We start from the raw sequence: 14,469 nt of genomic DNA on the forward strand, positions 1-14,469 counted from the left end.
AGTTGTAAGCAGCAGGGCTGGAACGTTCTTCTTCACATATTGGTGCTTTGGTTGCTGTTGTAAGCCCACAGGCCTGAAGGCACATCAGAGGAAGACAGCAATGGCAGCAAAAGCAGAAGGGAGGGGGAGAAATGCTGAACAAGTGGGTTAGAAGAAGTGAAGAGAGTAGAGAAAATGTTGGACCGGGGGGGGGGGGGGGGAAAGGGTTAAAGAGTGGGTAATGCTGGATGGGTGGCTGGGAGGGTGGGGAGAAGGGGCAATGCTGGACAGAGGAGAGGAGGGAAGAGAAGATAAAAGGGAGATGCTGAATGGGAGGAGGGAAGAGAAGACAAATTGAGGGGGGGTCAATTTATAGGTTGCAGGGGTCACAGAAACCCTAGTGCCAGTCCTGGAGGTTCAGCTGTACTGATCAACCTGTCCTTGTAACACTGGCAGTTCTCACATCTTTCTTTGACAATGCTACACCTGGACAGTGGGCAAACTATAACTAAACTGACCAGCCCAGAGCATGGGAGTCACCCACTTGTGTGCCCGACACAGTTTGCATGTCAGTGGAAATAGCATTGTTTCTTGCTGTAACAGGTGTTTTCTTTAGCAATGTTAATCAAGCACCCAGTCTCTCCCACCTGCCTGAGAGTTACATCCCTCCTCCAGTGATGGAGCTAATTGAGGAGCTGAGGAGATCACTGCACATAGGAATGCCACATGTGTTCAGAACTTGACACTAATTCTGAACTCAGGGAGAGGTGTGCAGTCAGATGACATCACCCACTTGTATGCCTGATCAGTCTTGCTGTCTACAGAAAGCATCTGTTGGCAGGTGAAAAACAATGCTTTACAAACTATGAAATCCACCAAGTAGTTATATAATAAAGGCTGTGGTGTTGTAACCCAGTAGAAACCTTGAGCTAAAATCCCAAAGGATCGGGAAAAAGCTGCTTTGAAAGTTCATGCATTTCATTTTAACAGCAGAATTATATATATATATTTTTTATTAGTGGGTTTTTTTTTTCTAGAACCTACAACTAATGTATATTTCAAAATTTACATAAAAAGGTTTTCAGATATTTTCTAAAGGCAGAAAGTAAAGTTTTGCCCTTCACTATATGCATTAGAACTCGTTTTTGTAATGAAAATGAAGAGATAATCTAGTTTTGTAGGGAAGACAGATGTCCTGTGAATGTTTCTTTTGAGTTGCAAAGATCATTTTTCGTATGGTTCTTCAAAACAAACCCAAAGGGACATTTGTGACAGAAAAGGTAAGAACAGGACAAGAAGACTGCATGACAAGCTGAAATTCTTTACAGACAAAATTAGTACTTTTTCGGGATCTTGCCAGGTATTTGTGACCTGGATTGGCCACTGTTGGAAACAGGATGCCGGGCTTGATGGACCTTTGGTCTTTCCCAGTACGGCAATACTTATGTACTTATATAGTACATCATATTATATGGACCCCCCCCCCCCCCAAATGAAGGAATCACTGAATGTCAGCGTAGAACAATTAATGATGCTTTTTAGTTCTCTTTTATTGTCTTAGCGACTATCAACTTATTCAATTTTATTTTCTCATTTGACAGAAAAAGTCCACACTACAGCACATCTCCACCGGAGGCTCTCTTTGTTAATTTTCTGGGTGCTTTTATCCTGATCTTTGGAGCTTTTGTTTTCTGGATGGTAACCCAGCCTCAGTGGAAGCGTCCACAAGAAGAGGTTCCAAAAACATTGGGTGCTGAGGAGGAAGGGAAAATATCTGCAGACTGTGAGAATTCCAAGATGGAGTCCAACAAAGAAGCAACCAGGAAAAGATATGTCTATCTAGATGAGGCAGGTGAAAGGTCAACCATGTAAGGGACATAAAGAGCAGTGTAGACCACTGAAAGCTGCAAAATTATCACAGGCAAGCACAGAATGTCCATAGCTTGTCCATGGACGCTAACAGAAATCTACTGCTTCTAGGCAGTCTGCACTGTATACTACTACTTATCATTTCTATGTAACCAAATATTATTACCAGATATGCAGCACTCCACTTTACTGTTCATATTAGACTTCTATGTAGAATGGCCATAAGTGGCTGGTGACTCAATATTTGGGGAGACTAAAGCAGAGTTGGGGGAGGGGTGCCACACAGATTTTCTCTCTGCCTCCCCCCCCCCTCCTCCCTTCCCAGAAAACTCTCAGACTAACAGTTTCCTACTTGTCCTCTGTGTCCCCATTCTCACTTATTTACTCTCTCTGCTCTTACCCCTCCCCCCCATAATACTTTCTTGCACTCTTTTATATGGTTCTCCTCTCTGTGCCCCCTGCTCTCCCTTGTTACTGGCAGAGTTGGAAAAGGTGTTTCACCCCAGGCAGCTGATTGGTCCTGTCCAGCAGAATAAACCAATCAGAGGCAGGAGATGGAGAATTAGCAGCTGCAGCAAGTAGATAGCTTGGTCCTATACACCAGCGTGTTCTCAATAGTGCTTGATCAGCTTCTGCTCCTGTCTGCTAGCCTGGTGTTTGGGAAGGCTTAGCTTCCCCAAGCCTCTCATACCAGGCACTTATGAGAGTGGCATGCAATTTTTAAAAATCAATCCAATGGTGTTAAGTACTGTCTTCTTGGAAGTGCCATAAGAGCAGCAATATTCCAAAAACATTTTAAATAAGGAAGTAACTGTTTAGAATAGATAAAATTATTAGCAGTTCCTTTTGATGTTGAGAAATAAGTACTTAAAAAAACTCAGCATGTAAAGGAAGAAAGCTCATTTAATCCAGGGCTGCCCAGAGGGAGGGGGGGCAAGATTCCTGGGCTTGGCCTCCAAGGCTTCTGGAAGCAGGCAGAAGGTTCTGTTCCCTCGGTCTGTCTGTCTGTCTCCTGCTCCTGATTGCGTTAATGCGGTAACCCAAGTCCCAGCACACAGGAGCAGGAGAGTGAGAGACTGAGGGAGAAGCAGATGTGGGAAGGGTAAGGGAGCGGGGTGGGATGATGGCAGCAGTTTGAGTGTGTGGGAGGAGGGGCAACTGCAGCGTCTCTGCCTTGGGCCCGGCTCTGTCTCATGGCCGCCTTGATTTAATCTACTTATTAGTTCCCCTCACTTTTTTCCTAATTCGAGTAAACAATGGTACTGTAGCACTAATCATAATCAGAAATGTACCTGCTCCTGAAATAGGGATACACCATCAACAACTCAAGAATTTTAAATCTTTCATGGTAGTTTAGGGCCATCACTTAGGGTTCCACTTTTTTAGGTCTTAAGAACACAAAAAAAAAATAACAAAATACATTTAGAACAGAAAGGGCGATTGAGAATGAAACCAGCAAATGGCAAAAGCATGGATTAAAAGGCTGCTGCTTTTAAAACATGGCCTGTTGCTTTCTTGGAACATGTTAACAAAAAGTAGGCACAATCTACCTAATAAGTTTCCAGATTATGTTTTAAGTTAATTGAGGCTTCTGATGTCATTTAAAGGAGACCGGCAGTATATTGATATTAATTATACTGTAATGGGAAGGGTAACATGGATAAAGGCAGGACTGGCTCAGCCTGCCCCTGATGAACGGAAATTATCTGGTGACAGTCACTTCCGATACTGTCAGAAACGTGTTCTCTGTATGCCTTCCAGTCTGTGAAAGTTGCAGCTGTACAAAAAAGGCTGATTACAGGAGGAAACCTCCATAGGGCAAAGTTAAATATCCCCTGAACCCACCTAATGTTTCCAGTTGTTCTCTGCCTAGAAGTTTACAAATCCAAGTGATAAAGAATGAAGAACATTTCTTTCAAGCTTAATGTAACAAAACAAACACATTATGTACAGAGCCAAATGCTTTTCTTATACTGACAGTATTCAATACTAATTTTTTGTAACTTTTATACTAATTCATAGAAGAAATATTTTTTTTGTAAAATATAAACATGGTATTACATTTAATAGTTCTAGAATTAGATTTTATCCCTTCTTTTGTATACCTCCCAATCTCAAGAGTCTACCCAGCTGACACATGTGCCCTTGTTAACCTGGAGAAATGGATGGAATCTCCTCCAGTCCCCCCTCCTTCCTAGGGTCAAGCAGTGGTGATTCTTTTTCCTCTTTCTCCGCGATCTAACATGTTGCTTCCTGTGGCCCCATGAAAAAGAAGATTTGAAAATTTGAGGCTGCTGTACCAGACCTTTGCAGCCTACGCCAAGGGGACTGTTCCTCTGATGTAATGATTGCACAGTGCGAAAGGAATTCTTCCAATAAACATATGCATTGTACATAGAAGAATTTTATTTTACTTCTGCTTATTCAGGAGGAGGAGCTTTTTAAGATTTGAAACTTTTATCATGTTTAGGGGCCTATCTGCTAAGCTGTGTTTAAGTGTTAATGTGGTTTTTAATGCATGCTAACGCACATTCTGATTGCAGTGTTGAACACCTACCTCCAATTCCATAACTAGGCACCTGCATTTATGTGCTGCTTGTGTGCATACATTTACAGAATACTAGCACTTTTGTGGCTTTGTGTACACTTACGTACGTAAGAGTTAGCAGTGTGCCTAAGCACTATTCAGTAAGGGTGCACAAAAGTGGCATAGCAGGGAACTGCAAGGGGCGTTCATATGGGCGGAGTATGGGAGTAACATAGTAAATGATGGCAGATAAAGACCCGCATGGTCCATCCATTCTGCCCAACAGTCACATTCATTATCGAATCGTTATTGAACCAACAATCCAATAGTAGTATTACATTTTATTTGCTATGATCCACTTTCCAATGTCTTCCCCTCCCCCACTGAGATATACAGCTTTGTAAACGCTGGGGGGGGTTACGTTTTTATACCTGGGGCAAGGGAGGGTTAAGTGACTTGCACAGAATCAGAGGGAGAAGCAGTGGGGATTGAAACCAGTTCTCCTAGTGCTCGGCCTACACCCTACTATCCTTGCCTCCCTAATGTGAAAATTCCTATTAGGATGTGTGGTATGGGCAAGTTCTGCACCTTAAAATTAACATGAAGGTTGCTTTTGTATGTTAATGTGGTAGATAATGTGTTGTATTAGCTAGTTTCCAAATTTATTTATAAGTTGCTATACTGCACATCAAGTAGACCGTCTACGCAGTTTACAATTCTAAATAGGGGTAAATACAAATAGCCAGAGAAGGGAATAGGAAGGGGGAGGGGTGAGAGAAATTATATGACAGGAAAGATAATTAGGAGAAAAAGCAAGACAAGAGGGGGGAGGAGAAGGAAGTGGTGGTTGGAAAGGTGCATCATGTAGGCTCTCTCATAAAGAAGAAATTCTGCATAATTAAGTATATGCATCCTCGAAAAGGTACATTTTTAATTTGGATTAGAAGTTCTGTTGACATAAGGAGGAAGGCAATGCCTTCCAGCGGGTAGTCCAACAACTGAAAAAATGGAGTGACGGATAATATTATATTTAATTTGCCTAAAGGAAGTCATGAGATTATGTTATAAGGATCTGAGAGTATGGTGTCAGGAGACAGGCTAGAAAGAGCGGGAAGCCTGTATTCCTGATTTCGAAAACTAAGAGAAGAATCACGTGCACAATTCTATGTGATACGGGCCACGATCAAATTACTTTGAGCCTTTAATTAGTTTAATAGAGGTATTTTATATTTTATTTTAAAAAATGTCGGTTATCACAACATACATAGCAGCATTAGGCACAAAAACATATCATACTAGACAAAGGTAAAACTTTGCTTTGGGTGCCACAGGCTTGATCTAAAAGAACTTCCAAGTGCACCTGGATAAGTTGCCTTTACATATTACATCTTATGAACTCCAGAAAGAAGTTGTCTTTGGCATAATGCAAGTACTACGGCAAGTTTTAAAAGTAAATTTGAGAGAGTGAGATCATACTCCACATATCCTACCACATATCCTGGCTTAGGAGTGAGGCTCACTACTGTTGTATGTGCAAGACTAACCCATCTGACGAACTTGCCCCCCCCCCCCCCCACACACACACACACAAATAAAACAGCATATTAACTGAATAGTGCAAAAAATGTCAGGCTTCCAAAAGCTTTATTAGTTGAATGCAGTAGAGGTCTTTCTGTCCCGAGGCTTTTATATAGTGTGTTACAGTAATCAATCTGAGTACAAGAGAATGAACTATCTTTTGAAGAGTGGATTGCTGAAGAAGTGATCTGATCTGATTGATTTGATTATGCGTAACTTAATGAAACAGCTCTGAACCAAGGAGGAGATTTGTGGTTGAAAGCTGAGGGTACTATCAACTGTGATGCCTACAATCCTTAAAGATGGTACTAGTGGGACTTGGGTACCATGGAGTAGAAGCAGAGTTGACAAGAGTTAAAAGTCAGAATTGGAGAACAAAGAGGCCTTCCACTAGTCTGGATTTAGTTTTAGTCTGTTGTCAGCTAAATCATTATCTGTGTTAACCTATGAATGAGAGCAGATATTGTGAAGATCAGAGGTCCAAGGGAGACGGATACCATCAGCATACTGTAGGCTGTTAGGCTTATAGAGTGGATAAGGGTCAAGAGGAGTACCATAAAGATATTGAAGAGCATGGGTACTGGGATAGATCCTTGAGGTTTTCCACAGTTGGTTAAAAATGGTTTGGAGATTGTGTTCTTTCTGAAAGCTTACTATATATTCCCTGTGGATCAGGTATGAGTGGACCAATCAAGAGCAAGCTCTGTGGTGCCAATTTCCTATGGCCATTGTAGCAAGGAGGAGTGATCTACAAGATCAAATGCAGTGGACAAGTCTAAGGAAAGAAGAAATACAGATTTGGATTTATCTAGATAATACCTAATTAAAATGGTGATGCCTATGAAAGTAGTCTGTGCAGTGGTGTTGTCGAAAGCCTGTCTGAATCTAATGAAGCACACTTTTTTTTATAAGAAAGTTGCCAAGTTGTGATAGAACAATATTTTAAGTGAGCTTTACCACGAAGGGCAAATTAGCAATGGAATGATTATTAGAACAAGAAGTGCTAGGATTCCGGGGATTTTTGATCTTAGGTTGTATAGTAGCAATTTTCCGGGTGGGGGAGGGGTAGGGTTGGGACCTGGCCCTGAGAGAGACTGGCTGCAGCCATTAGAGGAATATATAGACCCAGTGTGATAATGTGGCTCATAAGAGCAGTAGAGGAAATTGGATCCTGAGGAGCTGTTGTAAGCTTTTAGAGCTACAATTTCAGAGCTTTGTTGGTACCTTTAATAAGCCTGGAAGGGGCTGGAGTCTAGGGCTGTGAAAGTAGACCCAGTTTTCTATAGAGTCCCACAAATCTTTTTACAGATAGCCTCTCAAAATAAAAATAATTACGTTCTACTTTATTGCTTGTGTCGCTATCAGACATTGGGCTATCATTGCTGTATGTTAACTGCATGACTCACTGCCCTCCCAGTACTGGGAATGCACTCAGCAGTTCACAGAGGTTTTGCACTTAACATGCCTTAACCTTGGCTGTTATTTATTTATTTTATTGCATTTGTATCCCACATTTTCCCACCTCTTTGCGGGCTCAGTGTGGCTTAGTGTGCTTTAGGGCGCAAAACTGTAGTGCAGGTTAGTAAATAGGTTCCTTACTGTTTGGAAAAGAAAAAGCTAGTGTCACAGCAGTTATTTTTGCTGGCTTTTATTTTAATGTATCGGCTGTTTCTGGAGCATCAGCAATATGAGTGCTAACTTTATAATTGTGCATATGTATTAAAAGTTGAGAAAACATATCTATTTCCTAAAGGCAACAAAAGTAGGCACCCAGAACCAAGCCCAGCAGCGCATAGATTTACACCTGCTTTGAGGAAGATGTAAATGTGTGCATGTATTCTATACATGTTTATGCATATCTTATAAAATATGTGACCATCTCTGGGAAAAGGTGACTAAAGTAGTGGATCCAAAATGTTGAGAATGACTGACTGATTTTTCATTTCATGGGTCCATAAGCAGTCTGCAAAAGTTACGTGTTTGAACTTCTCTGTAACTTTTTTTTATTTTTTTTTTTCACATAAAAGGATGGGGTTTGGACTGTTGCATTACAAATTGTTTGCTCTAACAGAGCTCATTAAAACCAGTTTGTTTGGTTTTTTTGGTGACTTCAATCACCTTTTCTCAGAGATGGTCACATATGTGCATAAATTTCAACTATGCCCCCTGGAATGCCTATGCACAGATCACATGAAACTCACTTCATGTGCATGTAAAAATGCTTTACACATGCACATAACCCCATGTTTATTTTCCAGCCCATACCCATACTATTACATTTGGTGAGACAAAACAACAAAATCAGTGGATTCTGAAAGAGTGGGATCCAGAGAACTGTCCAAAAATATGTTCCTCAATAATACCTGTCTCAAAGATGAACAAATCTCAGATATATTCATTGGCTGAGAGCAAATAGTCTTTAACAGATGATACATGTAAAACTAGTAAGTAGTGTCATCTTAAATTTAGAGAGAGAAAATTTTCCTGTCTGTGAAATGGATTCAGTTGGGCACAGCGGATGTGTGAAGGATAACTACAGAACTCTTCTACATAAGAAGACTTGCCCAGAGAGGCACAAGGAGCTGCCTGTGCCTGAAGTGGAAATTGAACTCAGTTCCTCAGGACCAAAGTCCACCACCCTAACCACTATGCCACTCCTCCAATTTGTTGGTCCATATTTTCAAATGATACTCAAAGCAGAGCATTATATACCCATTACATTATCTACACTTAAGTAGCACAATCGGGATCCGTCTTACCTGTCAGATGTGGTGTCAACTGTGCCTCAGCCAGAGGAACGCCTTGTTCAGTTTCTTAGAAAGTCTGATTCAATGCTAAAGGACTTCCTATCTTGTCTTACATATTACCTAGTTTGTATGACTATTTGGTACTATATCAAATAATTAACCTATTAAAATGCTATTTTTGTAGCCTGTTTACAGTTTAATAAAGTAGCAAAAACTAATTTGTTCACTGAACAATATATCTCCATTCTTCTGTTTTCTCGCTGCCCTGAAACATCTCTGTGTACCTGCCACAGGTGTATTTCGCTTTCCCAGGTTTAGTACTGAAGATGCCATACGTCACTTTCTGCTTTGCCTCTATCTCCTGGGGCAAGTGAGGCAAGGGTGACAAAATCGTGCCCTGTCCATGGGCATAGTTTGGGGGGGGGGGGGGGATTGCTCCCCAAAATGCTTCAGAATAGAGTGCCTTCCTTTCTCCCTCCTATCCCCCACCCACATACACATGGTGCAGGATCTCTCCTGTTCCCTTTCCTCCCCCCCCCCCCCGAATCCCCCTCCTTTCAAACCTTCCCTTCTTTGCTCCTGTGCCTGCCCTTGTCTGAAGTAAGTAACCTTTGTTGGTTACTTATGTCAGACGGGGGCGGGCCCAGGAGCAAAGGAGAGACGCGAACACTGGAAGAGGCGTCAGCTGAGGTGTTCTTGCCTGTGCAGTGCCTTCACACAGGTGAGCGGCGCTGTGCGGGCCCGGTAACAAAGGGGGGAGCGGTGGGGGCAGGGCACAGGGTTGGAGGATGCGGGGAGGCGGAGCTGAGAAAGAGGAAGGGAGGGGGGCCAGGCAGCCTTAAAAGTTTTGATTTTGGTTTTGATGCAGGGGGGAAGTGGGGAGCAGCGGCGAACTTGGGTGGGGCGGGGGCAAGGCCGTCCGTGAAGGACGCTCCTGACGAGCGCCTTTGCCCCCTCCCATTTGTTTTTTTCCAAGTAATTTTGTGAGGGACACAACAGACTGAACAGAGCCATTCTCATGTGGCTGGGGGCTTTTTGGTGACCTGTCTTTTAGCTGTAAGATTCTTTCAACTGGTCAAAGATTTGACAGAGAAGCTACTGGGTTGATTTTACTGTCAGTGTTACAGATCTGCTGATTGGGGGGGGGGGAAGTCAAGGGTGCAGGCAGCCACAACGAGAGGTACAGACCTCTCGTTAAATTTCACGGCATTTCGTTTGTTTTTCCTGCGTTAAACCAATCGGAAAAGGTTTGTGCATCTCGTTAGGTTTCTACACTAATTGCTCATCTGCATTTGTCAGAAAATGGGCTTTAGTGCATGCAACTGTTAAAAAATTCTTCGTTAAAGGCTCATTTAAGGCTCGTTAAAGTTTAATGCATCTGGGCCTCAGTTGGAGAACTGTGTGTCAGTAGAGTACACCAGTGCCTTGTTGGTAAAGGTAATGGATGAAAGCATTTAACCAGACGTGAACATGAGCACCATTGCTTGGTCATTCAAAATACTGAGCATTCTGAGGTTGCACGATGCCTTTAAGAGGTGAATCAGACAGAACTATTTTGTTTCTCTGGCTCCACCTGCTGGCAGAATGACATAACCTATGTAATTTGGGATGGTCTGGTAGAATTTAAAGAAAATTATCAGGCAAGGCATAATTTCTTATAGGATTTGCCAGAGCCTTTGTTCCTAATAAAACTAGAGAGCATTCTTTACTTCAAGAATGGATATTATGGGAACTGAGCTTAAAACACTTTTGTTAAGACCACTTGCCAGTGCTTGAGCCCAAGGGATAGTGCAAGGCACTTTATATTCCACCAGTGATTTTATTACTAGACCTTTATGAGAACAACTTTTTCTAGTGGGTGGGGATTTTATGGGTAAATTCTGGAAATCATAATCTGATGTTCAAGAGCTGGATTAATGGCTAAATGTTAAAAGTTGCAAATGATATGGTGTCTCAAGGTACTGCTTTAAGGAATGTGAACCACAGTGGCTGAGGGCCTGTTATTGAGAGGCCAGTAGCACCCCCAGAGTCCTTAAGGGAATCCACCTCCAGCTAATACAGGCCACCTCTTCCTTGCTACTGGACCAGCCTCCAGGATCCTGGTGCCATCTCACTCCCAGAGGGTGACATATAAAAGATTACTGGTAGCCAATGGAAGATCCTCAGGACTAGTGTAATAGACTATGGGGCTCATTTTCAAAGTATTTAAACTTACAAAGTTATATAGGTTTACTATGTAACTTTGTAAGTCTATGTGCTTTGAAAATATACCTCATCTACCATCTGGGAACATATTAATAGCTGTGTTGAAGCATTGCGAACCAACTGGAATTTTCAATTGCATTCTTTAGGTAGAGGGTAACTTAGATTAATCAACTCAACTAGTTACGAGATCATGAATGACTCGCCTACCGCACGGTAAAAGGGCACTACTGCAGGATACATTGAGGCGTCTTATGGTGCTTTGGCCACCAGCACGCGCTACTTCTGAGGTAAGAAATTTTAAATTTTTTGCCGCAGGAGGCATGTCTGAGGGCAGAGAGTAGGCATGCCTGCACTAATTGGGTACAACGGGCACATTACCACACACTAGCCAATTAGCATGGGAGCCCATACTGCCTCCTAAATAGGTGGTGGTAAGGGCTCCCAGAGGTAATGGCCATGTGCTAATGGGGAAATTATAACATAGCCATTTAAAACAAAATGAATGTAGCTTAATAAAAGGACCCCTAAATGAGTAGAGAGGATCTCTCTATATAATTCATATTCTCACAAAGAAACACATAGCATATGCAGGACCTGATATACAGTAGTACACGAGTACACATAATCTTGGGAAACTGCCTGTGAATTTGTGTTTATGACAGGACAGTCTCTTTGGATAGCTCTATACTCTAAATAATACCAAACAACTTAAAAACACCTCTGTGTTGTGTAGTATGGTAGTTACCGGTTCACTGTGTGGCCGGTCTTTTCCCAAACCTTGCCACTAGGGTAAAACAGTCTGACTTTTGGTTTGTTAAAAAAAAATACTAGGGCTAAATTTTCAGCAGTTCCAGATTGAAATGACATATATTCCGTGGTACTGAATATATGTACAAGTATAATGCAGTCACTACCACCACTGACTTAACACCTGCTATTGAATAGTCCTAAACTAAAAGTATAAATTATCTGTATAGTGGTTAGTGGTGACTTTTAAAGTAGGGGATTTAATAAATGTGCCAAACAACGAGATGGGGCACTCGAACTAGTACTTCCCAGTTCCCACCCTCCCAAGAACAGCTGAAGGGGGTCAGTTGCTGGAAAATAACACCTTCACTCCCTATAGAAACAACATGAGGGGCTTGCAACCCCAACACCAGAACTCCTACAAGAAGAAAAGGGGCTTGGTGGGCCTAACATAACATCTTCCACCCCCTCTTCCCCCCCAAACACCACCTATATATTTTCTCAATCTTTTTCTTCCTGCACACTATACTGAACAGCCTCCTCCTCTCTCTCTCTTGCTCCTGTTCTTTCCCCTTCTTGTCTCCCTTCCATTCACATCACACTCCTTTCTCCCTTCTACTGTCCCCTTACCCTCTTTCTTCAACTTCTCATTCCCTACTACCTTCTCTTCCTGTCCTGTTGTCATACCCCTTCTCTTCCTACGTTGAGCCCATTCCATACTGCAGTCCAATGGAAGAGTAACTTAATGGTTAGTCCAGCAGCCTGAAAACCAGGGGAACTGGGTTTGATTCCCACTGCAGCTTCTTGTGACTCTGAGCAAGTCACTTAACCCTCCATTGCCCCAGATACAAAATAAGTATTTGTATATAATATGTGGAGGAGTGGCCTAGTGGTCAGAGCACCAGTCTTGCAATCCAGAGGTGGGCAGTTCAAATCCCACTGCTGTTCCTTGTGATCTTGAGCAAGTCACTTAACCCTCCATTGCCTCAGGTACACACCTAGACCATGAGCCCTCCTGGGACAGAGAACTATCCAGTGTACCTGAATGTAACTCACCTTGAGGTACTACTGAAAATGGTGTGAGCAAAATCTAAAATAAATGTAAATCACTTTGTAACCACAGAAAGGCTATCAAACCTCTTTCACTCTTCCCTTCTTTTACCCCATACTTCCCCCACTCTGCCCACCATCTGCCTCCTTTATCCCCTTTTTTTACTGCCCTATCTTTCCGTCTTGTCCAATCCTGTCCCTTTTTCCCTTTCACCACCTCAAACTCTTTTCTCCATACCCCCAAATCCTTCTTTGACCCTACCATTCCCTCTTTTCCCCCTTTTGGATAAGAATCATTCAAAGGCCCAAATCCACTCTACACTCACCTCTCTGTGCCTCACTGGCCCCATCCTTTATCTTCTGGCTCCCTAACTGTGCACTCTGCTTGCCACCAGTGGCCAGGCCAAAAAGAGCATTGGACAGCAATAGGGCCCTCTTCCTTCTCCTATAATGATGATGACCTGGGTTGTTTCTAGCATACTGCTGTAGACGCACTGACTACTGCAGTAAAAGTAAGAGGGACATGGAAAGGCAGGGTCAGCAGTGCAATCACACACAACCCAGGAGCAGAGTAACAGTGGACTCAGGGCTGGATCTGAGATTCTGATGCTGTTTGGGATAGGAAAGAAGCACTATGTTGCAGTGGTCAACTCAGGGCTCTTGGCTCAGCTCCCTACTCAGGGACACAGCACCATTACACTGGATTAGCATGAGGACTGCGGGCATCAGAAAAGGTGTGAAACAGATCCCCCCTGGCTTGTGCATAACACGCTGCTGTGCATTTTGGGTGGGCACAGAAGCTGCAGCTCAGAGTTATGGGCAATTATGTCACACTTTTTGATGTCTGCTCTCCTGTATCAACCTCACAAACTCTGAGTTTAAGAAAATACAAGATGGCATAATGGCAGCTGGGCTGGGGATTTACTGAATTCCTTGAGGTCCTGGCCGTATGCCACTGATAATGGCTGAATATCTTGGCGCCACTCTCCCTCTACCACTCTGCTATATGGATAGTGGCAGATTGGTTAGGCAGATTTTAAGCTCACTGCTACCTCTTATACATCCCCTTCCTATGTTCCCAGCAGTCAGTCTCTTTCTCTCATAATTCCCTCCCTCCCTGCCTTCAGCAGTCTCTCTTTTATTCCGCCCTCCCCCACCAGTTGCATAGCCAAGACTGATTTTTTTTGTTGGGGGGGTGTCTAAGGTTAACAAGAGTGAGCACAAGGCAGTGTGGAGGTTCTCTGCCTCCAATTCTTCCATCATCGGCCTGTGCTGTTGCCTGATTCCAAAGTAAAGGGGCTAAGTCCCACATAGGCCCACTCGTGGCTTTGCCCTACCCACTCTCTCTCTGTTCCCAGCAGTTTTTCAATCCCCTTATACCCACCAGTCAGTCAATCCCCTCCTCTCTAGGCTCCACTCTCATAAGGCTTCCCCAGCACTAGGCAGCAATCATTCTGACACTGAGGTCACAAAAAGACAGGGAGGGCCTTCTTCCTCTCCAGTGACTCACGTTCTCCTGTGGCTCCCGTAGAGCAGCCTGGCATGGCTCAGCCCAGATATGCTTAGAATTCAGGCACCTGCCTCAGGTCTCTCCCTTATATTCTCTAAGCCAGTGCCCAGGGTGGTGTGTGCATACTTGCTGACATAAGCATGCACATACCATCCACAGACAACAGGTTGTATCCCCTACTGTTATTAGTTGATATCTGGTGTAATTCAATGTAGGACCCAATCCCCAACGCCAACAGTAATTTTCATTCTCTCAAT

The 14,469-nt window shown here is 43.1% G+C and overlaps 2 protein-coding genes across 2 annotated transcripts in view; one reads left to right on the top strand and one right to left on the bottom strand.

Annotated features, from left to right (window-relative positions):
* LOC115474753 (cytochrome b reductase 1) overlaps window positions 1-2,106 on the top strand; it is a 38,238-nt gene extending 36,132 nt beyond the window's left edge. Inside the window, exon 4 of the mRNA XM_030210400.1 lies at window positions 1,581-2,106. Within this exon, the coding sequence (XP_030066260.1) occupies window positions 1,581-1,851 (271 nt within the window). The 3' untranslated portion in view covers window positions 1,852-2,106. The remainder of the gene's footprint in view (window positions 1-1,580) is intronic.
* FUT11 (fucosyltransferase 11) overlaps window positions 1-14,469 on the bottom strand; it is a 77,084-nt gene that overhangs the window by 45,672 nt on the left and 16,943 nt on the right. The gene's annotated exons all lie outside the window — the stretch shown is intronic.

This window comes from Microcaecilia unicolor, chromosome 7 (assembly GCF_901765095.1).
Source record: "Microcaecilia unicolor chromosome 7, aMicUni1.1, whole genome shotgun sequence".
Taxonomy (NCBI): domain Eukaryota; kingdom Metazoa; phylum Chordata; class Amphibia; order Gymnophiona; family Siphonopidae; genus Microcaecilia; species Microcaecilia unicolor.